Here is a 26,946-nt window from a genome sequence, read left to right as displayed (position 1 = left end):
GACAGGTTGTAGGAGGACAGGTTGTAGGAGGACAGGTTGTAGGTGGACAGGTTGTAGTATGACAAGTTGTCGGAGGACACGTTGTAGGATGACAGGTTATAGGAGCACAGGTTATAGTTCGACAGGTTGTAGGAGGACAGGATGTAGGAGGACAGGTTGTTGGAGGACAGGTTGAAGGAGGACAGGTTGTAGGAGGACAGGTTGTTGGAGGAAAGGTTGTTGGAGGACAGGTTATAGGAAGACAGGTTGTAGGAGGACAGGTTGTTGGAGGACAGGTTGTTGGAGGACAGGTTGTAGAAGGACAGGTTGTTGGAGGAGAGGTTGTAGGAGGACAGGTTGTAGGAGGACAGGTTGTATTAAGACAGGTTGTTGGAGGACAGGTTGTAGATGGAGAGGTTGTAGGATGACAGGTTGTCGGAGAACACGTTGTAGGATGACAGGTTGTAGGAGCACAGGTTGTAGGAGCACAGGTTGTAGGAGGACAGGTTGTAGGAGGACAGGGTGTAGGAGGACAGGTTGTAGGAGGACAGGTTGTTGGAAAACAGGTTGTAGTTCGACAGGTTGTAGGAGGAAAGGTTGTAGGAGGACAGGTTGTTGGAGGACTGGTTGTAGGAGGACAGGTTGTAGGAGGACAGGTTGTTGGAGGACAGGTTGTTGGAGGACAGGTGGTAGGAGGACAGGTTGTAGGACGACAGGTTGTAGGAAGACAGGTTGTTGGAGGACAGGTTGTAGTAGGACAGGTTGTAGGAGGAGAGGTTGTAGGAGGACAGGTTGTAGGAGGACAGGTTGTTGGAGGACAGGTTGTAGGAGGACAGGTTGTTGGAGGACAGGTTGTAGGAGCACAGGTTGTACTAGGACAGGTTGTAGGAGGACAGGTTGTCGGGGGACAGATTGTAGAAGGACAGGTTGTAGGAAGACAGGTTGTAGGATGACAGGTTGTTGGAGGACAGGTTATAGGAAGGCAGGTTGTAGGAGGACACGTTGTTGGAGGACAGGTTGTAGGAGCACAGGTTGTAGGAGGACAGGTTTTAGGAGGACAGGTTGTAGATGAACAGGTTGCATGATGAGAGGTTGTCGGAGGACACGTTGTAGGATGAGCCGTTGTAGGAGGACAGGTTGTAGGAGCACGTGTTGTAGGAGGACAGATTGTAGGATGAGACGTTGTAGGAGGACAGGTTGTAGGAGCACGTGTTGTAGGAGGACAGATTGTAGGAGGACAGGTTATAGGGGGACAGGTTGTTGGAGGACAGGTTGTAGGAAGACAGGTTGTTGGAGGACAGGTTGAAGGAGGGCATGTTGTTGGAGGACAGGTTGTTGAAGGACAGGTTGTAGGAGGAAAGGTTGTAGGAGCACAGGTTATAGGAGGACAGGTTGTAGGAGGACAGGTTGTAGGAGGACAGGCTGTAGGGGGAGAGGTTGTAGAAGGACAGGTTGTAGGAAGACAGGTTGTAGGAGGACAGGTTGTTAGAGGACAGGATGTAGATGGAGAGGTTGCTGGATGACAGGTTGTCGGAGAACACGTTGTAGGATGACAGGTTGTAGGAGCACAGGTTGTAGGAGCACAGGTTGTTGGAGGACAGGTTGTAGGAGGACAGGTTGTAGGAGGACAGGTTGTTGGAGGACAGGTTGTAGGAGGATATGTTGTAGAATAACAGGTTGTAGGAAGACAGGTTGTTGGAGGACAGGTTGTAGTTCGACAGGTTGTAGGAGGACAGGTTGTAGGAGGAGAGGTTGTAGGAGGACAGGTTGTAGGAGGACAGGTTGTTGGAGGACAGGTTGTAGGAGGACAGGTTGTTGGAGGACAGGTTTAGGAGCACAGGTTGTACTAGGACAGGTTGTAGGAGAACAGGTTGTAGGGGGACAGATTGTAGAAGGACAGGTTGTAGGAAGACAGGTTGTAGGATGACAGGTTGTTGGAGGACAGGTTATAGGAAGGCAGGTTGTAGGAGGACACGTTGTTGGAGGACAGGTTGTAGGAAGACAGGTTGTAGGAGGACAGGTTGTAGATGAACAGGTTGCATGATGAGAGGTTGTCGGAGGACACGTTGTAGGATGAGCCGTTGTAGGAGGACAGGTTGTAGGAGCACGTGTTGTAGGAGGACAGATTGTAGGATGAGACGTTGTAGGAGGACAGGTTGTAGGAGCACGTGTTGTAGGAGGACAGATTGTAGGAGGACAGGTTATAGGGGGACAGGTTGTTAGAGGACACGTTGTAGGAAGACAGGTTGTTAAAGGACAGGTTGAAGGAGGGCATGTTGTTGGAGGACAGGTTGTTGAAGGACAGGTTGTAGGAGGAAAGGTTGTAGGAGCACAGGTTATAGGAGGACAGGTTGTAGGAGGACAGGTTGTAGGAGGACAGGTTGTAGGGGGAGAGGTTGTAGAAGGACAGGTTGTAGGAAGACAGGTTGTAGGAGGACAGGTTGTTGGAGGACAGGTTGTAGATGGAGAGGTTGCTGGATGACAGGTTGTCGGAGAACACGTTGTAGGATGAGAGGTTGTAGGAGCACAGGTTGTAGGAGCACAGGTTGTAGGAGGACAGGTTGTAGGAGGACAGGTTGTAGGAGGACCGGTTTTTGGAGGACAGGATGTAGGAGGATATGTTGTAGAAGGACAGGTTGTAGGAAGACAGGTTGTTGGAGGACAGGTTGTAGTTCGACAGGTTGTAGGAGGACAGGTTGTAGGAGGACAGGTTGTTGGAGGACAGGTTGAAGGAGGACAGGTTGTAGAAGGACAGGTTGTTGGAGGAAAGGTTGTTGGAGGACAGGTTATAGGAAGACAGGTTGTAGGAGGACAGGTTGTTGGAGGACAGGTTGTAGGAGGACAGGTTGTAGGAGGATAGGTTGTAGGAGGACAGGTTGTAGGAGGACAGGTTGTTGGAGGACAGGTTGTAGGAGGACAGGTTGTAGGAGGACAGGTTGTAGGAAGACAGGTTGTTGGAGGACAGGTTGTAGGAGGACAGGTTATAGGGGGACAGGTTGTTGGAGGACAGGTTGTAGGAGCACAGGTTGTAGGAGGACAGGTTTTAGAAGGACAGGTTGTAGGAGGACAGGTTGTAGGGGGAGAGGTTGTAGAAGGACAGGTTGTAGGAAGACAGGTTGTAGGAGGACAGGTTGTTGAGGACAGGTTGTAGATGGAGAGGTTGTAGGATGACAGGTTGTCGGAGAACACGTTGTAGGATGACAGGTTGTAGGAGCCCAGGTTGTAGGAGCACAGGTTGTAGGAGGACAGGTTGTAGGAGGACAGGTTGTAGGAGGACAGGTTGTTGGAGAACAGGTTGTAGGAGGACAGGTTGTAGGAGGACAGGTTGTTGGAGGACAGGTTGTAGGAGGACATGTTGTAGAAGGACAGGTTGTAGGAAGACAGGTTGTTGGAGGAGAGGTTGTAGTTCGACAGGTTGTAGGAGGACAGGTTGTAGGAGGACAGGTTGTTGGAGGACAGGTTGAAGGAGGACAGGTTGTAGGAGGACAGGTTGTTGGAGGAAAGGTTGTTGGAGGACAGGTTATAGGAAGACAGGTTGTAGGAGGACAGGTTGTTGGAGGACAGGTTGTAGGAGGACAGGTTGTAGGAGGATAGGTTGTAGGAGGACAGGTTGTAGGAGGACAGGTTGTTGGACGACAGGTTGTTGGACGACAGGTTGTAGGAGGACAGGTTATAGGGGGACAGGTTGTTGGAGGACAGGTTGTAGGAGGACAGGTTATAGTTGGACAGGTTGCAGGAGGGCAGGTTGTTGGAGGACAGATTGTTGAAGGACAGGTTGTAGGAGAACAGGTTGTAGGAGCACAGGTGTTAGGAGCACAGGTTGTAGGAGGACAGGTTGTAGTAGGACAGGTTGTAGGAGGACAGGTTGTAGGGGGAGAGGTTGTAGAAGGACAGGTTGTAGGAAGACAGGTTGTAGGAGGACAGGTTGTAGGAGGACAGGTTTTAGATGGACAGGTTGTAGGATGACAGGTTGTCGGAGGACACTTTGTAGGATGAGAGGTTGTAGGAGCACAGGTTGTAAGAGAACATGTTGTAGGAGGACAGGTTGTGGGAGGACAGGTTGTAGGAGGACAGGTTGTTGGAAGACAGGTTGTAGAAGGACAGGTTGTAGGAGGACAGGTTGAAGGAGGACAGGTTGTTGGAGGACAGGTTGTAGGATGACAGGTTATAGGAGGACAGGTTGTAGGAGCACAGGTTGCAGGAGCACAGGTTGTTGGAAGACAGGTTGTAGGAGGACAGGTTGTAGGAGGACAGGTTGTAGGGGGGAAAGGTTATAGAAGGACAGGTTGTAGGAAGACAGGTTGTAGGAGGACAGGTTGTAGGAGGACAGGTTGTAGATGGACAGGTTGTAGTATGACAAGTTGTCGGAGGACACGTTGTAGGATGACAGGTTGTAGGAGCACAGGTTATAGTTCGACAGGTTGTAGGAGGACAGGATGTAGGAGGACAGGTTGTTGGAGGACAGGTTGAAGGAGGACAGGTTGTAGGAGGACAGGTTGTTGGAGGAAAGGTTGTTGGAGGACAGGTTATAGGAAGACAGGTTGTAGGAGGACAGGTTGTTGGAGGACAGGTTGTTGGAGGACAGGTTGTAGAAGGACAGGTTGTTGGAGGAGAGGTTGTAGGAGGACAGGTTGTAGGAGGACAGGTTGTATTAAGACAGGTTGTTGGAGGACAGGTTGTAGATGGAGAGGTTGTAGGATGACAGGTTGTCGGAGAACACGTTGTAGGATGACAGGTTGTAGGAGCACAGGTTGTAGGAGCACAGGTTGTAGGAGGACAGGTTGTAGGAGGACAGGGTGTAGGAGGACAGGTTGTAGGAGGACAGGTTGTTGGAGGACAGGTTGTAGTTCGACAGGTTGTAGGAGGAAAGGTTGTAGGAGGACAGGTTGTTGGAGGACTGGTTGTAGGAGGACAGGTTGTAGGAAGACAGGTTGTTGGAGGACAGGTTGTTGGAGGACAGGTGGTAGGAGGACAGGTTGTAGGACGACAGGTTGTAGGAAGACAGGTTGTTGGAGGACAGGTTGTAGGAAGACAGGTTGTAGGAGAACAGGTTGTAGGAGGACAGGTTGTAGGAGGACAGGTGGTAGGGGGACAGGTTGTTTGAGGACAGGTTGTAGGAGGACAGGTTGTAGGAGGACAGGTTGTAAGAAAACAGGTTGTAAGAGGACAGGTTGTTAGAGTACAGGATGTTGGAGGACAGGTTGTAGGAGGACAGGTTGAAGGAGGACAGGTTGTTGGAGGGCAGGTTGTTGAAGTGCAGGTTGTAGCAGGACAGGTTGTAGGAGGACAGGTTATAGGAGGACAGGTTGTTGGAGGACAGGTTGTAGGAGGACAGGTTGTAGGAGCACAGGTTGTAGGAGAAGAGGTTGTAGGAGGAGAGGTTGTTGGAGGACAAGTTGTAGGAGGACAGGTTGTAGGACAGGTTGTAGGAGGACAGGTTGTTGGAGGACAGATTGTTGGAGGACATGTTGTAGGAGCAAATGTTGTACTAGGACAGGTTGTAGGAGGACAGGTTGTAGGGGGACAGATTGTAGAAGGACAGGTTGTAGGAAGACAGGTTGTAGGAGGACAGGTTGTTGGAGGACAGGTTGTAGGAGGACATGTTGCAGAAGGACAGGTTGTAGGAAGACAGGTTGTTGGAGGACAGGTTGTAGTTCGACAGGTTGTAGGAGGACATGTTGTAGGAGGACAAGTTGTTGGAGGACAGGTTGAAGGAGGACAGGTTGTAGGAGGACAGGTTGTTGGAGGACAGGTTGTTGGAGGACAGGTTATAGGAAGACAGGTTGTAGGAGGACAGGTTGTTGGAGGACAGGTTGTAGGAGGACAGGTTGTAGGAGGATAGGTTGTAGGAGGACAGGTTGTTGGAGGAAAGGTTGTTGGAGGACAGGTTGTAGGAGGACAGGTTGTAGGAGGACAGGTTGTAGGAAGACAGGTTGTTGGAGGACAGGTTGTAGGAGGACATGTTGTAGAAGGACAGGTTGTAGGAAGACAGGTTGTTGGAGGACAGGTTGTAGTTCGACAGGTTGTAGGAGGACAGGTTGTAGGAGGACAGGTTGTTGGAGGACAGGTTGTAGGAGGAAAGGTTGTAGGAGGACAGGTTTTTGGAGGACAGGTTGTTGGAGGACAGGTTGTAGGAGGACAAGTTGCAGGACGACAGGTTGTAGGAAGACAGGTTTTTGGAGGACATGGTTGTAGAAGGACAGGTTGTAGGAGGTCAGGTTGTTGGAGGACAGGTTGTTGGAGGACAGGTTGTAGGAGGACAGGTTGTTTGAGGACAGGTTGTTGGAGGACGGGTTGTAGGAGGACAGGTTGTAGGAGGACAGGTTGTAGGAGGACAGGATGTTGGAGGACAGGTTGTAGGAGGACAGGATATAGGAGGACAGGTTGTAGGAAGACATGTTGTTGGAGGACAGGTTGTAGGAGGACAGGTTGTTGGAGGGCAGGTTGTAGGAGGACAGGTTGTAGGAGGACAGGTTTTAGGAGGACAGGTTGTAGATGAACAGGTTTCATGATGACAGGTTGTCGGAGGACACGTTGTAGGATGAGACGTTGTAGGAGGACAGGTTGTAGGAGCACGTGTTGTAGGAGGACAGATTGTAGGAGGAGACGTTGTAGGAGGACAGGTTGTAGGAGCACGTGTTGTAGGAGGACAGATTGTAGGAGGACAGGTTATAGGGGGACAGGTTGTTGGAGGACAGGTTGTAGGAGGACAGGTTGTAGGAGGACAGGTTGAAGGAGGGCAGGTTGTTGGAGGACAGGTTGTTGAAGGACAGGTTGTAGGAGGACAGGTTGTAGGAGCACAGGTTGTAGGAGCACAGGTTGTAGGAGCACAGGTTGTAGGAGGACAGGTTGTATGAGGACAGGTTGTATGAGGACAGGTTGTAGGGGGGAGAAGTTGTAGAAGGACAGGTTGTAGGAAGACAGGTTGTAGGAGGACAGGTTGTTGGAGGACAGGTTGTAGATGGAGAGGTTGTAGGATGACAGGTTGTCGGAGAACATGTTGTAGGATGACAGGTTGTAGGAGCACAGGTTGTAGGAGGACAGGTTGTTGGAGGACAGGTTGAAGGAGGACAGGTTGTAGAAGGACAGGTTGTTGGAGGAAAGGTTGTTGGAGGACAGGTTATAGGAAGACAGGTTGTAGGAGGACAGGTTGTTGGAGGACAGGTTGTAGGAGGACAGGTTGTAGGAGGATAGGTTGTAGGAGGACAGGTTGTAGGAGGACAGGTTGTTGGAGGACAGGTTGTAGGAGGACAGGTTGTAGGAGGACAGGTTGTAGGAAGACAGGTTGTTGGAGGACAGGTTGTAGGAGGACAGGTTATAGGGGGACAGGTTGTTGGAGGACAGGTTGTAGGAGCACAGGTTGTAGGAGGACAGGTTGTAGAAGGACAGGTTGTAGGAGGACAGGTTGTAGGGGGAGAGGTTGTAGAAGGACAGGTTGTAGGAAGACAGGTTGTAGGAGGACAGGTTGTTGAGGACAGGTTGTAGATGGAGAGGTTGTAGGATGACAGGTTGTCGGAGAACACGTTGTAGGATGACAGGTTGTAGGAGCCCAGGTTGTAGGAGCACAGGTTGTAGGAGGACAGGTTGTAGGAGGACAGGTTGTAGGAGGACAGGTTGTTGGAGGACAGGTTGTAGGAGGACAGGTTGTAGGAGGACAGGTTGTTGGAGGACAGGTTGTAGGAGGACATGTTGTAGAAGGACAGGTTGTAGGAAGACAGGTTGTTGGAGGAGAGGTTGTAGTTCGACAGGTTGTAGGAGGACAGGTTGTAGGAGGACAGGTTGTTGGAGGACAGGTTGAAGGAGGACAGGTTGTAGGAGGACAGGTTGTTGGAGGAAAGGTTGTTGGAGGACAGGTTATAGGAAGACAGGTTGTAGGAGGACAGGTTGTTGGAGGACAGGTTGTAGGAGGACAGGTTGTAGGAGGATAGGTTGTAGGAGGACAGGTTGTAGGAGGACAGGTGGTTGGACGACAGGTTGTTGGAGGACAGGTTGTAGGAGGACAGGTTATAGGGGGACAGGTTGTTGGAGGACAGGTTGTAGGAGGACTGGTTATAGTTGGACAGGTTGCAGGAGGGCAGGTTGTTGGAGGACAGGTTGTTGAAGGACAGGTTGTAGGAGAACAGGTTGTAGGAGCACAGGTGTTAGGAGCACAGGTTGTAGGAGGACAGGTTGTAGGAGGACAGGTTGTAGGAGGACAGGTTGTAGGGGGAGAGGTTGTAGAAGGACAGGTTGTAGGAAGACAGGTTGTAGGAGGACAGGTTGTAGGAGGACAGGTTTTAGATGGACAGGTTGTAGGATGACAGGTTGTCGGAGGACACTTTGTAGGATGAGAGGTTGTAGGAGCACAGGTTGTAAGAGAACATGTTGTAGGAGGACAGGTTGTAGGAGGACAGGTTGTAGGAGGACAGGTTGTTGGAAGACAGGTTGTAGAAGGACAGGTTGTAGGAGGACAGGTTGAAGGAGGACAGGTTGTTGGAGGACAGGTTGTAGGATGACAGGTTATAGGAGGACAGGTTGTAGGAGCACAGGTTGCAGGAGCACAGGTTGTTGGAAGACAGGTTGTAGGAGGACAGGTTGTAGGAGGACAGGTTGTAGGAGGACAGGTTGTTGGAGGACAGGTTGAAGGAGGACAGGTTGTAGAAGGACAGGTTGTTGGAGGAAAGGTTGTTGGAGGACAGGTTATAGGAAGACAGGTTGTAGGAGGACAGGTTGTTGGAGGACAGGTTGTAGGAGGACAGGTTGTAGGAGGATAGGTTGTAGGAGGACAGGTTGTAGGAGGACAGGTTGTTGGAGGACAGGTTGTAGGAGGACAGGTTGTAGGAGGACAGGTTGTAGGAAGACAGGTTGTTGGAGGACAGGTTGTAGGAGGACAGGTTATAGGGGGACAGGTTGTTGGAGGACAGGTTGTAGGAGCACAGGTTGTAGGAGGACAGGTTGTAGAAGGACAGGTTGTAGGAGGACAGGTTGTAGGGGGAGAGGTTGTAGAAGGACAGGTTGTAGGAAGACAGGTTGTAGGAGGACAGGTTGTTGAGGACAGGTTGTAGATGGAGAGGTTGTAGGATGACAGGTTGTCGGAGAACACGTTGTAGGATGACAGGTTGTAGGAGCCCAGGTTGTAGGAGCACAGGTTGTAGGAGGACAGGTTGTAGGAGGACAGGTTGTAGGAGGACAGGTTGTTGGAGGACAGGTTGTAGGAGGACAGGTTGTAGGAGGACAGGTTGTTGGAGGACAGGTTGTAGGAGGACATGTTGTAGAAGGACAGGTTGTAGGAAGACAGGTTGTTGGAGGAGAGGTTGTAGTTCGACAGGTTGTAGGAGGACAGGTTGTAGGAGGACAGGTTGTTGGAGGACAGGTTGAAGGAGGACAGGTTGTAGGAGGACAGGTTGTTGGAGGAAAGGTTGTTGGAGGACAGGTTATAGGAAGACAGGTTGTAGGAGGACAGGTTGTTGGAGGACAGGTTGTAGGAGGACAGGTTGTAGGAGGATAGGTTGTAGGAGGACAGGTTGTAGGAGGACAGGTGGTTGGACGACAGGTTGTTGGAGGACAGGTTGTAGGAGGACAGGTTATAGGGGGACAGGTTGTTGGAGGACAGGTTGTAGGAGGACTGGTTATAGTTGGACAGGTTGCAGGAGGGCAGGTTGTTGGAGGACAGGTTGTTGAAGGACAGGTTGTAGGAGAACAGGTTGTAGGAGCACAGGTGTTAGGAGCACAGGTTGTAGGAGGACAGGTTGTAGGAGGACAGGTTGTAGGAGGACAGGTTGTAGGGGGAGAGGTTGTAGAAGGACAGGTTGTAGGAAGACAGGTTGTAGGAGGACAGGTTGTAGGAGGACAGGTTTTAGATGGACAGGTTGTAGGATGACAGGTTGTCGGAGGACACTTTGTAGGATGAGAGGTTGTAGGAGCACAGGTTGTAAGAGAACATGTTGTAGGAGGACAGGTTGTAGGAGGACAGGTTGTAGGAGGACAGGTTGTTGGAAGACAGGTTGTAGAAGGACAGGTTGTAGGAGGACAGGTTGAAGGAGGACAGGTTGTTGGAGGACAGGTTGTAGGATGACAGGTTATAGGAGGACAGGTTGTAGGAGCACAGGTTGCAGGAGCACAGGTTGTTGGAAGACAGGTTGTAGGAGGACAGGTTGTAGGAGGACAGGTTGTAGGGGGGAAAGGTTATAGAAGGACAGGTTGTAGGAAGACAGGTTGTAGGAGGACAGGTTGTAGGAGGACAGGTTGTAGATGGACAGGTTGTAGTATGACAAGTTGTCGGAGGACACGTTGTAGGATGACAGGTTGTAGGAGCACAGGTTATAGTTCGACAGGTTGTAGGAGGACAGGTTGTTGGAGCACAGGTTGAAGGAGGACAGGTTGTAGGAGGACAGGTTGTTGGAGGAAAGGTTGTTGGAGGACAGGTTATAGGAAGACAGGTTGTAGGAGGACAGGTTATTGGAGGACAGGTTGTTGGAGGACAGGTTGTAGGAGGACAGGTTGTTGGAGGAGAGGTTGTAGAAGGACAGGTTGTAGGAGGACAGGTTGTAGGAAGACAGGTTGTTGGTGGACAGGTTGTAGATGGAGAGGTTGTAGGATGACAGGTTGTCGGAGAACACGTTGTAGGATGACAGGTTGTAGGAGCACAGGTTGTAGGAGCACAGGTTGTAGGAGGACAGGTTGTAGGAGGACAGGGTGTAGGAGGACAGGTTGTTGGAGGACAGGTTGTAGTTCGACAGGTTGTAGGAGGAAAGGTTGTAGGAGGACAGGTTGTTGGAGGACTGGTTGTAGGAGGACAGGCTGTAGGAGGACAGGTTGTTGGAGGACAGGTTGTTGGAGGACAGGTGGTAGGAGGACAGGTTGTAGGACGACAGGTTGTAGGAAGACAGGTTTTTGGACGACAGGGTTGTAGAAGGACAGGTTGTAGAAGGACAGGTTTGTGGAGGACAGGTTGTAGGAGGTCAGGTTGTTGGAGGACAGGTTGTTGGAGGACAGGTTGTAGGTGGACAGGTTGTTTGAGGACAGGTTGTTGGAGGACGGGTTGTAGGAGGCCAGGTTGTAGGAGGACAGGTTGTAGGAGGACAGGATGTTGGAGGACAGGTTGTACGAGGACAGGATGTAGGAGGACAGGTTGTAGGAAGACAGGTTGTTGGAGGACAGGTTGTAGGAGGACAGGTTGTAGGAGAACAGGTTGTAGGAGGACAGGTTGTAGGAGGACAGGTGGTAGGGGGACAGGTTGTTTGAGGACAGGTTGTAGGAGGACAGGTTGTAGGAGGACAGGTTGTAAGAAAACAGGTTGTAAGAGGACAGGTTGTTAGAGTACAGGATGTTGGAGGACAGGTTTTAGGAGGACAGGTTGAAGGAGGACAGGTTGTTGGAGGGCAGGTTGTTGGAGTGCAGGTTGTAGCAGGACAGGTTGTAGGAGGACAGGTTATAGGAGGACAGGTTGTTGGAGGACAGGTTGTAGGAGGACAGGTTGTAGGAGCACAGGTTGTAGGAGAAGAGGTTGTAGGAGGAGAGGTTGTTGGAGGACAAGTTGTAGGAGGACAGGTTGTAGGACAGGTTGTAGGAGGACAGGTTGTTGGAGGACAGGTTGTTGGAGGACAGGTTGTAGGAGCAAAGGTTGTACTAGGACAGGTTGTAGGAGGACAGGTTTTAGGGGGACAGATTGTAGAAGGACAGGTTGTAGGAAGACAGGTTGTAGGAGGACAGGTTGTTGGAGGACAGGTTGTAGGAGGACATGTTGCAGAAGGACAGGTTGTAGGAAGACAGGTTGTTGGAGGACAGGTTATAGGAAGACAGGTTGTAGGAGGACAGGTTGTTGGAGGACAGGTTGTAGGAGGACAGGTTGTAGGAGGATAGGTTGTAGGAGGACAGGTTGTTGGAGGAAAGGTTGTTGGAGGACAGGTTGTAGGAGGACAGGTTGTAGGAGGACAGGTTGTAGGAAGACAGGTTGTTGGAGGACAGGTTGTAGGAGGACATGTTGTAGAAGGACAGGTTGTAGGAAGACAGGTTGTTGGAGGACAGGTTGTAGTTCGACAGGTTGTAGGAGGACAGGTTGTAGGAGGACAGGTTGTTGGAGGACAGGTTGTAGGAGGAAAGGTTGTAGGAGGACAGGTTTTTGGAGGACAGGTTGTTGGAGGACAGGTTGTAGGAGGACAAGTTGCAGGACGACAGGTTGTAGGAAGACAGGTTTTTGGAGGACATGGTTGTAGAAGGACAGGTTGTAGAAGGACAGGTTGATGGAGGACAGGTTGTAGGAGGTCAGGTTGTTGGTGGACAGGTTGTTGGAGGACAGGTTGTAGGAGGACAGGTTGTTTGAGGACAGGTTGTAGGAGGACAGGATGTTGGAGGACAGGTTGTAGGAGGACAGGATATAGGAGGACAGGTTGTAGGAAGACATGTTGTTGGAGGACAGGTTGTAGGAGGACAGGTTGTTGGAGGGCAGGTTGTAGGAGAACAGGTTGTAGGAGGACAGGTTTTAGGAGGACAGGTTGTAGATGAACAGGTTTCATGATGACAGGTTGTCGGAGGACACGTTGTAGGATGAGACGTTGTAGGAGGACAGGTTGTAGGAGCACGTGTTGTAGGAGGACAGATTGTAGGAGGAGACGTTGTAGGAGGACAGGTTGTAGGAGCACGTGTTGTAGGAGGACAGATTGTAGGAGGACAGGTTATAGGGGGACAGGTTGTTGGAGGACAGGTTGTAGGAGGACAGGTTGTAGGAGGACAGGTTGAAAGAGGGCAGGTTGTTGGAGGACAGGTTGTTGAAGGACAGGTTGTAGGAGGACAGGTTGTAGGTGCACAGGTTGTAGGAGCACAGGATGTAGGAGCACAGGTTGTAGGAGGACAGGTTGTATGAGGACAGGTTGTATGAGGACAGGTTGTAGGGGGGAGAAGTTGTAGAAGGACAGGTTGTAGGAAGACAGGTTGTAGGAGGACAGGTTGTTGGAGGACAGGTTGTAGATGGAGAGGTTGTAGGATGACAGGTTGTCGGAGAACATGTTGTAGGATGACAGGTTGTAGGAGCACAGGTTGTAGGAGCACAGGTTGTAGGAGGACAGTTTGTAGGAGAACAGTTTTTAGGAGGACAGGTTGTTGGAGGACAGGTTGTAGGAGGACAGGTTGTAGGAAGACAGGTTGTTGGAGGACAGGTTGTAGTTCGACAGGTTGTAGGAGGACAGGTTGTAGGAGGACAGGTTGTTGGAGGACAGGTTGAAGGAGGACAGGTTGTAGGAGGACAGGTTGTTGGAGGACAGGTTGTTGGAGGACAGGTTATAGGAAGACAGGTTGTAGGAGGAGAGGTTGTAGGAGCACAGGTGTTGGGAGCACAGGTTGTAGGAGGACAGGTTGTAGAAGGACAGGTTGTAGGAGGACAGGTTGTAGGGGGAGAGGTTGTAGAAGGACAGGTTTTAGAAAGACAGGTTGTAATAGGACAGGTTGTTGGAGGACAGGTTGTAGATGGACAGGTTGTAGGATGACAGGTTGTCGGAGAACACGTTGTAGGATGACAGGTTGTAGGAGCACAGGTTGTAGGAGCACAGGTTGTAGGAGGACAGGTTGTAGGAGGACAGGTTGTCGGAGGACATGTTGTAGGATGAGACGTAGTAGGAGGACAGGTTGTAGGAGCACGTGTTGTAGGAGGACAGATTGTAGGATGAGACGTTGTAGGAGGACAGGTTGTAGGAGCACTTGTTGTAGGAGGACAGATTGTAGGAGGACAGGTTATAGGGGGACAGGTTGTTGGAATACAGGTTGTAGGAGGTCACGTTGTAGGAGGACAGGTTGAAGGAGGGCAGGTTGTTGGAGGACAGGTTGTTGAAGGACATGTTATAGGAGGACAGGTTGTAGGAGCACAGGTTGTAGGAGCATAGGTTTTAGGAGGACAGGTTGTAGGAGGACAGGTTGTATGAGGACAGGTTGTAGGGGGAGAAGTTGTAGAAGGACAGGTTGTAGGAAGACAGGTTGTAAATGGACAGGTTGTTGGAGGACAGGTTGTAGATGGAGAGGTTGTATGATGACAGGTTGTCGGAGAACACTTTGTAGGATGACAGCTTGTAGGATCACAAGTTGTAGGAGCACAGGTTGTAGAAGGACAGGTTGTAGGAGAACAGGTTGTACGAGGACAGGTTGTTGGAGGACAGGTTGTAGGAGGACATGTTGTAGAAGGACAGGTTGTAGGAAGACAGGTTGTTGGAGGACAGGTTGTAGCTCGACAGGTTGTAGGAGGTCAGGTTGTAGGAGGACAGGTTGTTGGATTACAGGTTGAAGGAGGACAGGTTGTAGGAGGACAGGTTGTTGGAGGACAGGTTGTTGAAGGACAGGTTATAGGAAGACAAGTTGTAGGAGGATAGGTTGTAGGAGGACAGGTTGTAGGAGGACAGGTTGTTGGAGGACAGGTTGTAGGAGGACAGGTTGTAGGAGGACAGGTTGTAGGAAGACAGGTTGTTGGAGGACAGGTTGTAGGAGGACAGGTTATAGGGGGACAGGTTGTTGGAGGACAGGTTGTAGGAGGACAGGTTGTAGGAGGGCAGACTGTTGGAGGACAGGTTGTTGAAGGACAGGTTGTAGGAGGACAGGTTGTAGAAGGACAGGTTGTAGGAGCACAGGTGTTAGGAACACAGGTTGTAGGAGGACAGGTTGTAGAAGGACAGGTTGTAGGAGGACAGGTTGTAGGGGAGAGGTTGTAGAAGGACAGGTTGTAGGAAGACAGGTTGTAGGAGGACAGGTTGTTGGAGGACAGGTTGTAGATGGACAGGTTGTAGGATGACAGGTTGTCGGAGAACACGTTGTAGGATGACAGGTTGTACGAGCACAGGTTGTAGGAGCACAGGTTGTAGGAGGACAGGTTGTAGGAGGACAGGTTGTAGGAGGACAGGTTGTTGGAGGACAGGTTGTAGGAGGACAGGTTGTAAGAGGACAGGTTGTAGGAGGACAGGTTGTAGGAAGGCAGGTTGTAGGAGGACAGGTTGTAGAAGGACAGGTTGTTTGAGGACAGGTTGTAGGAGGACAGGTTGCAGGAGGACAGGTTGTAGAACAGGTTGTTGAAGGACAGGTTGTAGGAGGACAGGTTGTAGAAGGACAGATTGTAGGAGGACAGGTCGTAGAACAGGTTGTAGAAGGACAGGTTTTGGGAGGACAGGTTGTAGGAGGACAGGTTGTAGGAGGACAGGTTGAAGGAGGACAGGTTGTAGGAGGACAGGTTGAAGGAGGACAGGTTGTAGGAGGACAGGTTGTTGGAGGACAGGTTTTAGGAGGACAGGTTGTAGGAGGACAGGTTGTAGGAGGACAGGTTGAAGGAGGACAGGTTGTAGGAGGACAGGTTGTTGGAGGGCAGGTTGTAGGAGGACAGGTTGTACATGATGGGCCCAGAAGAAGAGGATTTCTTTCACTCGTGTAAGCAGGCTTCCATCTCTTCCTTCCCGAAGATCATCTGGTGAGTGAACCTGGGCGAGCAGTTAATGACTCGTGTCCTGACGATCGTGCCCTCTACAGTGTTCCATCTGCTCCAGAGTCTTGTTCCTGATGCTCTCTGGTTTGGGCAGCCAAGCCCGTGACTTTGGTTGATTTTATTAGTGTGGTGGTGAAAGAGGTGCCTTGGTGCCTGATTCTTTACTTCGTTTGTTTCGTTAGGTTCATGATAAGTGTCAAACGGACATGTGTGTGCCTGTATGTACTCACCTATTAGTGCTTTTCAGGATCGAGCATTGACTCTTGGATCCCGACTTTCTAGCCATCGGTTGTTTACAGCAATGAATCCGGTCCTATTTCCCTATCATACCTAGTTTTAAAATTATGAATAAAATTTGCTTACACAACCTGCTCCCTAAGTGCATTCCATTTTTTCACTACTCTCACGCTAAAAGAAAACTTCCTAATATCTCTGTGACTCATCTGATTTTCCAGCTTCCACCCATGTGTCCTCGTTCTGTTACTATTCCGTGTGAACATTTCGTCAGCATTCACTCTGTGAATCTCCTTAAGTGTTTTATATTTTCCTGTCATATGCCCCCCCCCCACCTCTCCCTTCTTTTTTCTATTGTCGTAAGGCTCAGTTCCTTCAAGCGTTTTTCATACCTCATCCCTCGTAACGCTGGGACGAGTCTTATTGCAAACTTCTGAAGCTTTTCCAGTTTCCTTATGTGTTTCTTCAGGTGGGGACTACATGATGGGGCGGCATACTCCAAGACTGGCCTCACATAAGCAATGTAAAGCGCCCTAAATGCCTCCTTACTTAGGTTTCTGAATAATGCTCCAACTTTTGCCAGTGTAGAGTACGCTGTTGTCGTTATTCTATTTACATGCGCCTCAGGAGTTAGATTAGGTGTTACGTCCACCCCCAGGTCTCTTTCTCGAATCGTCACAGGTAGGTAATTCCCCTTCATTGTGTACTGTCCCTTTGGTCTCCTATCACCTAGTCCCATTTCCATAACTTTACATTTGCTCGTGTTGAACTCCAGTAGCCTTGTTTCTAACCTTCTCTGCAACCTGTTCAGGTCCTCTTGGAGTATCGTACAATCCTCATCTGCCACAACTCTTCTCATCAACTTTGCATCATCCGCCAACATCGACATATAGGATTTTACTCCTGTAAACATGTCATTAACGTATATTAGAAATAGAATTGGTCCCAGCACCGATCCTTGAGGTACTCCACTAGTTACTGTTCGCCAGTCCGACTTCTCGCCCCTTACCGTAACTCTCTGGCTCCTTCCTGTAAGGTAGTTCCTTACCCATGTTAAGGCCTTTCCGCTTACTCCCGCCTGCCTCTCAACTTTGAATAGCAGTCTCATGTACGGTACTGTTTTAAAGGCCTTTTGGCAGTCCAGAAATATGCAGTCTGCTCAACCTTCTCTGTCCTGTCTTATCTTCGTTATTTTATCATAGAATTCCAAGAACTGTGTGTACTCACCTATTTGTACTCACCTATTTGCGCTTGCAGGGGTTGAGCTCTGGCTCTTTGGTCCCGCCTCTCAACTGTCAATCATCTGGTGTACAGATTCCTGAGCCTACTGGGCTCTGTCATATCTACATTTGAAACTGTGTATGGAGTCAGCCTCCACCACATCACTGCCTAATGCATTCCATCTGTTAACTACTCTGACACTGAAAAAGTTCTTTCTACACGTCCCTGAGGCTCATTTGGGTACTCAGTTTCCACCTGTGTCCCCTTGTTCGCGTACGACCCCTATTAATCAGTTTTTCTTTATCTACCTTGTTAATTCCTCTGAGAATTTTAACGGTAGTGATCATGTCTCCCCTTACTGATCACTGTCTTCCAGTGTCGTGAGGTGCATTTCACGCAGCCTTTCCTAGTAACTCATGCCTCTTCGTTCTGGGACTATCCTGGTGGCATACCTCTGAACTTTTTCATGCTTCGCCTTGTGCTTGACAAGTACGGGCTCCATGCTGGGGCCGCATACTCCAGGATTGGTCTTACATATGTGGTATACAAGGTTCTGAATGATTCTTTACACAGGTTCCTGAAGTCAGTTCTGATGTTAGGCAGCCTTGCATACGCCGCAGATGTTATTCTCTTGATGTGGCCTTCAGGAGACAGGTTTGATGTGATATCAACTCGTAATCCTCCAAATTTTTGCATCATCAGAAAACAATGAGAGGAACGAGTCTATCCTCTGGGAGATCATTTACATATATCAGAAACAGTATAGGTTCAAGGACTGAACCCTGTGGGACTCCACTGGTGATGCCTCCCTTATCTGAGACCTCACCTCTCCCAGTGACTCGCTGTCTTCTTTTGCTTAAGCACACCTTTATCCAGAGGAATATCTTTTCTTTCTTGCGTGATTTTTGTTGCCTGGTCGTAGAATTCAATTAATCCTGTGAGACAGGACTTGCCATCCTTGATCCAATGTCGATGTTGTGTTACAAAGTTCTTTCGCTTCAGATGTTCCACTACCTTATTTCGCACCATCTTCTCCAACAGTTGCTTCTCCATGCAACTTGCATTGTATGCAAGTTGGGGACACTGGCCTGTAGTTCAGTGCCTCCTGTCTATCCCCTTTCTTGTATATCGGGACAACATTAACTGTCTTCAAATTTTTGGCAGTTCACTTATTACCAGGGAATTCTTATACACTATAGAGAGTGGTAGGCACAGTGCTTCTGCTCCTTCCTTTAGTATCCATGGTGGTGATTCCATCTGGGCCTATAGCCTTTGTCACGTCCATCTCTAGCAAAAGCTTCCTTACCTCCCCACTGGTAATCTCCAACTCCTCTGGTGGTTCCTGGTAAACTATTCCCTCTCTTATCTCTGGAGCTTCTCCTTGCTCGGTTTGCCGGTTGAGCCGAGCGGACAGCACGCTGTTCTTGTGATCCTGTGGTCCCGGGTTCGATCCCGGGCGCCGGCGAGAAACAATGGGCAGAGTTTCTTTCACCCTATGCCCCTGTTACCTAGCAGTAAAATAGGTACCTGGGTGTTAGTCAGCTGTCACGGGCTGCTTCCTGGGGGTGGAGGCCTGGACGAGGACCGGGCCGCGGGGACACTAAAGACCCGAAATCATCTCAAGATAACCTCAAGATAACCTTGCTCATATGTGAAGACCTCCTGAAATCTCTTATTGAGTTCCTCGTACGTTTCTTGTCGTTTATAGTGACTCTGTCTGCCCCTATCGTCAGTTATATTACCTGTTCCTACACTGTAGTTTTTCTGCCGATGTGACTGTGAAGCAATTTGGGTTAATTCTTCGCCTTGCTTGCTATGTCATTTACATATTGCCCTTCCGCTTTTCTTCTCACCCTAACGTATTCATTCCTGGCGCTCTGGTATCTTTCTCTGCTCTCAAGTGTCCTGTTATTTCTATAGTTTCTCTACAGCCCATTTCATTTCTTTCATTTTGGATTGGGACGAACTTGTATGCTACCTCCTTACACTTTTGTGTGATGTAATCCATCATGCTTTGGGCTGTCTTTCCTCTAAGCTCTGTTTCTAAAGTTATATCTGTTAGGAATTTGCTTATTTCCTCATAGTTTCCCTTTCGGAATGCGACCTTTTTTTCTGGATCCATCCTTGAGTACATTAACCCTTCATCGACCAGATACTCAAACATCAGTACACTGTCATCGCTCATTCCCTCGGGGGCTTAGAAACCGTTTTCCCTTATATAGGAGTCATTCAGAGTGAAGACTAGTTGGAGTCTCGCTGGTTCATCGTTGCCGCTCATTCTTGTGGGTCCTCTAACATGCTGACTTAAAATGTTTCTTGTCGCCACTTCCAACAGTTTAGTTCTCCACGTTTCCTGACTTCCATGCGGTTCCTTATTTTCCCAGTTTATCCTTCCGTGATTGAAGTCTCCCAATGATGAGCAGATGGGATCTATTTCTACAGGCAGCAGTAGCTGTTCACTCAATTATAGTATTGACTGCAATGTTGTTTCTGTCTCCCTGGGTCTTCTATCGTTTGGTAGAGGGTTATATATATCATTGCTACTACTACTCCTGGTCCTCCTATCGTCATGGTGCCTGTAATTTAGTCTCTGAACCCCTCGCAGCCTGGGATAACCATCTCCTTGAAACTCCACTCCCTCCATATCAGTAGAGCCACTCTGCCACCTCCCCTTCCTTCCCTCTTTCTCCTTATTACGGTGTAGTTCTGGGGAAACACCGAATTCGTTATGATTTCCGAGAGTTTGGTTTCCGTGAGTCCAATTACATCAGGGTTCACATTTTTTTGCTCTTTCCGTAAGTTCACTTGCCTTGCTTGTAATCCCATCTGTGTTCGAGTATATTACCTTGAAACTGACTCTCTTCATTCCATCCTCAGTTGTTGTTGATTCTGCTGAGGTAGGGAGACAAGGGGTGTCCTAGGAAGTAGGACATGGGGGATTTGGGGTGAGAGGAGGTTGGAAGGATCCTGTATGAAGAAGCTAGGAGGGTGTGGGCAGGTGTAGTGGAGGGGGTCTAGGGTTGCAGGTCAATTATTGCTTGGGATGGGGGAGCATGAGGGGGCATGTGGAAGAGGGGGGAGGGAGGTCATTGTTTGGAGAATGAAGAGGAGCTTGGAGATCACGGGGATGGGGAGGGAAGGGGCACGTGGGGTGGGGCGGCAGGGAAGGAGGGGGTGGTGGAAAGGGGTGGGGAAGAAGGAGGGCATGGTGCGAAATATGGGGGGGCTGGGGTTGGGGAGCAGGGAGAGCATTATCTGGGGAGGGGTCTCTACTGGTTGGGGAGGTGCAGGTGATTGGGGGAGGGGGATGATCGTGGGGAGGGATGGTGGGAGGTTTCTGTTACATTCCTTCCTGGGGATGATGGCTTGCTGGTGAGAGGATTGTCACTCCCCTCTGAGGTTACTGCAGACACTGCGCCAGGTCCTGTGACTCACCCGCTCCCATCCCTCCCCTCGCGTCTCCTCCTTCCTTCTCTCGTCCCTCGTCATGTCCCCCTGAAAAAAAATCCTTGTATCCCTCTAGTCTCATAAGCTTGCTCTTTCTTGACAGGATTTCCTGTCAAAAGAATGTGTGTGTGTGTGTGTGTGTGTGTGTGTGTGTGTGTGTGTGTGTGTGTGTGTGTGTGTGTGTGTGTGTGTGTGTGTGTGTGTGTGTGTGTGTGTGTGTGTGTGTGTGTGTGTGTGTGTGTACTCACCTAGTTCACCTAGTTGTACTCACCTACATGTTCTTGCGGGGTTGAGCTCTGGCCTTTGGTACCACCTCTCAACTGTCAATCAACTGGTGTACAGTTGATTGACAGTTGTTCCAAAGCCTATTGGGCTCTATCATATCTACACCTGAAACTGTGTATGGAGTCTACATCCACCACCTCACTTCCTAATACATTCCATTTGTCAACCACTCTGACACTAAAAAGTTTCTTTATAATATCTCAGTGGCTCCTTTGGGCACTCAGTTTCCACCTGTGTCCATAAGGTCTTTATCTACCTTATCAATTCCTATTAGAATATTGTATGTGGTGTATGCTATGTCCCCCCTAACGCTTCTGTCTTCCAACAACGTGAGGTTTAATTCCCATAGTCTCTCCTCGTATCTCATACCCCTCAGCTCGGGTACTAGTCTGGTGGCAAACCTTTGTTATTTTTTTCCAGTTTAGTCATATACTTGACTAGATATGGACTCCATGCTGGAGCAGCATACTCCAGGATTTGTTGGATATATGGGGTATATAAAATTCTGAAAGATCCCTTACACAAGTTTCTAAAGGCCATTCTTATGTTGACCAACATGGCATATGCCGCTGATGTTATCTTCTTGATATGGGCTTCAGTGGACAGGTCTGGTGTGATATCAACCACCAGGTCTTTCTCTCTCTCTCTGATTCTTTAAAGATTTCATCTCCCAAATGATAACTTGTATCTGCCCTCCTGCTCCCTACACCTATCTTCATTGCATTACATTTGCGTGAGTTAAAATCTTACATCCATTTGTTGGACCATTCCATAAGTTTGTCCAGGACATCTTGAAGCTTCAAGCTGTCCTTCACTGTCTTAACACTGAAAAGCATCACTGAAAGTACTCAGAGTATGGGTAACGATGTGTATCAGTGCTATACCGACGGCTCTGTAGAAGAAGGTTGACGATGTACCGGATTTGCATGTAACATATTTGAACAATCTTCTCTCGTACATACAGCAATGAAGCGCCTCAATGACTTGGCAAGTACAACTCAAACCGAACTTGCAGGCATATACCTTGCCACTGAATTTTTAAAAGACAAAGGCAGTGGACTTATATACTATGACTCGCAGAGTGCACTCCTGGCATTGAACGCACATAGTAGTGACACCCAGAAAATAGTCAGTGATATTCGAATGAATGTTTTAGCTGCTAAAGAAAACAGATTTGAGATTAAATTCCTATGGATACCATCACATGTTGGCATCTCAAGGCATGACACTGTTGATATGCTTGCTAAGACAGCCTGCAGAAAACCAGTGGTAGAAATTGATATGGGTGTTTCATTAGCAGTGACAAAGAGAATACTTAAAGAAATATCTAATGAAAATCTCACCGACCTAACAAATTCACAAAGACCTGAAAGTTGTAGCATTAAATATTATGATAGATATCGTGAGGAGGCATTCACATATGGGACTAATAGAACAAGAACCCGGCAATGTGATGTTATAGTGGCCAGAATACGCCTGGGATATAGACGTATCTGGCAGCTTTCTCAAAACCCAAATGTCGAGTACACAATGTGTCAACTTTGTGAAAGAGAAAACATGCACTCTCTTGAACATTATATTGTAGAATGTCCCATACTGACTGACTTTCGCCCTCCTGGGCTAAGGTATGCTGAACTCTGTAATTACTATATGAGTACTGGAACACTTGATGATATATTGGACTTGTATCCAAGATTGACCATGTAATATATCATTTATTCAATGTATATATATGATATAACTATATAACCTGAGCTTGTAAAAGCACCTTCATCACCTTCAGTGATTAAGTGCTTAATTGCACACTAGTTTATTTATCAGCTATCTCACCCTGTCAGAGTAAATGAGACAGATGTATGTGAATGCATGTGTGTGTATATATGTATGTATATGTGTGTGTGTATGTATATGTATGGGTATAAAGTATATATGGAAGCTGATCAGAATTACATTTCACCTTTGTGAATGTACATTAATGACACTATGTAAAAGACACATCAAACACTTTATGTAGGGCATACGTAAATCTGTGTATCTATGTATTTACGTATGTAGGTTAGCTTAGCAGTTTAAAAGCACCGAATCACCTTCTGTGGTTGAGTGTTCAATAAACCCTGGAACTTTATGTTTAACATTTCTCTAACCCTGTCCATGGAGGACAGAAGAAAATGTATATATGCTGCTTAGCATTGTAAATGTGTGGCCACATCTATGGTAGAAAATAATAAAAAAAAAACTGTCTTAAACCTTCTCATAATTTTGGCATCGTCAGCAAACATTGAGAGGTATGAGTCTATACCCTCCGGGAGATCATTAACGTATATCAGAAACAGGATAGGTCCGAGTATAGAGCTCTGTGGGACTCCACTGGAGACTTCACGCCAGTCTAAGGTCACACCCTCACTGTAACTCTGCTTCATATTGCTTAGGAGCACTGGAGCTTATCCACTGGAGCACCCTACCAGTTACTCTTGCCTGTTTCTCCAGCTTATGTACCAGCCTCTTGTGGGGTACTGTGTCAAAGGCTTTCCGACAGTCCAAGAAAATGTAGTCCGCCCCATCCTTCTCTTTCTTGGTTAATCGTTGTCACTTGATCGTAGAATTCTATTAAGCCAGTAAGGCAAGATTTACCCTCCCTGAACCCATGTTGGTTGTTTATCACGAAGTCCCTTCACTCCAGATGTGTTACCAGGTTTTTTCTCACGATCTTCCCCCATCACCTTGCATGGTATACAAGTTAAGGACACTGGCCTATAGTTCAGTGCCTCTTGTCTGTCACCCTTTTTGTATATTGGGACTACATTGGCCGTCTTCCATACTTCTGGTAGGTCTCCCATCTCCAGTGACCAACTATACACTATGGGGAGAGGTAAGCAAAGTGCTTCTGCACACTTTTTCAGTACCCATGGTGAGATTCCGTCCTGACCAACAGCCTTTCTCATGTCGAAATCCAACCGATATAGATGCCTCTTTACTTCATCTCTTGTAATTTCGAATCATTCCAAGGTTGCATGGTGTACTGCCACTTCTAGCGCATTGACCTCATCTCGTTCTATTGTCAAGACTTCCTGGAATCTCCTGTTGAGTTCTTCACACACCTCTTTGTCATTCTCTGTATACCTGTCCTCACCCGTTTCAAGTTTCATCACCTGTTCTTTCACTGTTGTTTTCCTGATGATGTGACTGTGGTGTAGCTTTGGTTCGGTCTTGGCTTTATTTGCTATATTATTTTCATTCTTTTCTCTGCTTCTCATTTCACACCAACATACTCATTCCTGGTTGTCGGTATCCCTCTCTGATATCTTTTTTCTGATGTACTGTTATTTTGTAAGTTCCTCCACGCCCCTTTTGTTCAGTTCATTTGCTTCCATACATGACCTATTAAACCACAGAGTCCTCTTTTGCTTCTCGTTTTTTTTTTTTTTTTGACCGGGATAAACCTGCTTGCTGCCTCCTGACACTTCTGGGTGACATAGTCCACCATCCCTTAGGAATTTTCTCATCTCTTCATAATTTCCCTTTCGGTACGCGAGTCCTTTGTACGCGAGACTACCAGGCACTCAAAGATCAATACACTGTGATCACTCATTCCCAAGGGAATGAGTGTGTGTATTCACCTAGATGTATTTTCCTAGTTGTGCTCGAGGGGGTTGAGCTCTGCTCTTTTGGCCGCCTCTCAACTGTCAATCAATCAACTGTTACTACTTTTTTTCCACACACACACACACACACACACACACACACACACACACACACACACACACACACACACACACACACACACACACACACACACACACACACACACACACACACACACACACACACACACACACACACAGGAAGCAACCCGTAGCAGCTGACGTACTCCCAGGTACTTATTTACTGCTAGATAACAGGAGGCATTATGGTGATGGAAACTGCCCATTTGTTTTTCCGGCGGTGCCGGGGATCGAACCCCAGTCCCTAGGTAAACGAGTCTAGAGCGCTGTCCATTCAGCCACCACCCACCTACATAGTGTGTGTGTGTGTGTGTGTTTGTTTGTGAGTGTGTATTTATTCACCTAGTTGTATTCACCAAGTTGTGTTTGCGGGGATTGAGCTTTGCTCTTACGGGTTGCCTCTCAACTGTTAATCAACTGTTACTTACTACTGACAAATTAATAGCACCCCCCCCCAGGAAGCAGCTCCGTAACAGCTGTCTAACTCCCAGGTATCTATTTACTGCTAGGTAACAGGGGCATTCAGAGTGAAAGAAACTTTGCCCATTTCTTTTTGCTTGGTATGGGAATCGAACGCGGGCCACAGAATTACGAGTCCTGCGCGCTGTCCTGTCAACTACCAGACCCCCCTATATATGCGTGTATATATTTGTGTGGGTGTCTGAATTCCTTTCATGTTAAACTTTTACAAGAGTATGCAGATGATGAGTCACAATAACGTGGGTGAAAAATGTTGACCAAACCACACACTAGAAATGGAAGAGACGACGACGGTTCAGTCCATCCTGGACCATTATCAAGTCGATTGTGACATGATTGTCTCGATTGTAAATATATCAAGTCACTATATTTACACAAATATATTTCCTGTCATAAGTATACACTACAGCAAATATTAATTGGTTTAAGATATATTTGGTTTGTAACATGTCGATGATTTTTGTTGGCAAAAAAATGTGCGTTTGAAGGAGACTCTCGAGCATTGAGAGTTGAAGTATCAGCCAATTAGCGAGAAGCTCGATATCTTAAAGCGAGAATCTAAGGATCCAATTGGTTTTAGAAACCACACTAGACACCAAACCTTGGTAGGTAGCAGACATAAATTCAATGGTTCTCTCCGTTATCACTTAAAATAACTGAATTCTCATCATATACATCAGTAGTAGAAGCACTGTGCCGGTTCTGCAGCTGTTTTTGCAAAAGGCTGTAATGTTCATGAAGCTATTTCTTCCATACTTAGTGGAACTGTGACTTCAACTGACTTTCTTCATTGTGAAGATGTTGTAAGAGTCTGTCTCGTAGAGGATTCAAGTCGTTGTAGGTGTGCAAGTGTTGTTGCATGGAGTACCCGGAGTTGCAATACGCAGGCCAGCAGGTACGGAAGCTTGAGTACATACGTGGTCTTCATCCCATGACCAAAAAAGAAAGTTTAAAACCGCAAGTAAATGTTGTTTTCTGCAGAAAAAGAAGCATTGAGTGAACCCAAATTTATTAGTGATTAGTTGACCAGACCACACACTAGAAGGTAAAGGGGCGACGACGTATCGGTCCGTCCTGGACCATTCTCAATTGACTTGAGAATGGTCCAGGACGGACCGGAACGTCGTCGTCCCTTCACCTTCTAGTGTGTGGTCTGGTCAACTTACTTTAGCCACGTTATTGTGACTCATCGCCTGCTTATTAGTGATTAGTCGATCCAAAAGCAACTTTCATTAACTTCTCAAAACTTGACTAAGTTCTTAACACTTCAAATTTCCAAAACTTCGCCAAGTTTCGTCTCGTGTTGTCATTTACACAGCTTAAGGTAAGACTTGTCCCCATCTACCTGCTTAAGGTAAGACTTGTCCCCATCTACCTGCTTAAGGTAAGACTTGTCCCCATCTACCTGCTTAAGGTAAGACTTGTCCCCATCTACCTGTCTTCAAGCACCGCAAAAACAAATCCATTCACTTGAAAAAGTTTCAGAGCAAGAACAAACTTTAAAATAAATAACGTTATGAGGTTAGGAGGTCCGTTAGGTAATGGTAACGTAGTGCGTCTCTTCTGCAGTGAATCTATCACTTCTGCAGGGAATCTATCACTTCAGCTGTGAATCTATCACTTCAGCAGTGAATCAATCTCTTCTGCAGTGAATCTATCACTTCTGCAGTGACTCTATCACTTCTGCAGTGAATCTATCTCTTCTGCAGTGAATCTATCACTTCTGTAGTGAATCTATCTATTTTGCAGTGAATCTATCTTTTCTGCAGTGAATCTATCACTTCTGTAGTGAATCTATCACTTCTGCAGTGAATCTATCACTTCTGCAGTGAATCTATCTCTTCTGCAGTGAATCTATCACTTCTGCAGTGAATCTATCACTTCTGCAGTGAATCTATCTCTTCTGCAGTGAGTTTTTCTCCTCTGTAGCACGTCTCTCACTTATAGAGTGAATATATCTTCTCTTTATTGAATCTGTCAATTCAACATATATTCTTGCTCTTGTCTGATATATAAATTTATTAGTAGTTCATCACTGGGCGCAAAACATCGTCTACTTAGAATAAGCTGACCTTACTAATGATTTATTTGCCAGCTGACGGACTGACATTAATTGTCTTAGCTATAGAGTGGCTCACAACTCACTGA

General features: G+C 47.8%; 2 protein-coding genes across 2 annotated transcripts in view; one reads left to right on the top strand and one right to left on the bottom strand.

Moving 5' to 3' along the window:
- Window positions 1-356: 356 nt before the first annotated feature.
- Window positions 357-2,254, bottom strand: LOC138370016 (uncharacterized protein in mobD 3'region). Its single transcript, XM_069333786.1, has 2 exons — window positions 1,955-2,254; window positions 357-602 (listed from the first exon to the last, which is right to left on the bottom strand). The coding sequence occupies exons 1-2, from the start codon at window positions 2,252-2,254 to the stop codon at window positions 357-359; spliced, it is 546 nt and encodes a 181-aa protein (XP_069189887.1).
- A 9,909-nt stretch (window positions 2,255-12,163) lies between these two features.
- Window positions 12,164-26,946, top strand: part of LOC138370015 (platelet binding protein GspB-like) — a 44,980-nt gene continuing 30,197 nt past the window's right edge. The window contains exon 1 of the mRNA XM_069333785.1: window positions 12,164-12,221. Coding sequence (XP_069189886.1) covers window positions 12,164-12,221 — 58 coding nt within the window. The remainder of the gene's footprint in view (window positions 12,222-26,946) is intronic.

Source organism: Procambarus clarkii, chromosome 30 (genome assembly GCF_040958095.1).
Source record: "Procambarus clarkii isolate CNS0578487 chromosome 30, FALCON_Pclarkii_2.0, whole genome shotgun sequence".
In the NCBI taxonomy this organism is placed as follows: Eukaryota; Metazoa; Arthropoda; class Malacostraca; order Decapoda; family Cambaridae; genus Procambarus; species Procambarus clarkii.
This window is presented reverse-complemented; position numbering and strand designations above follow the sequence as displayed.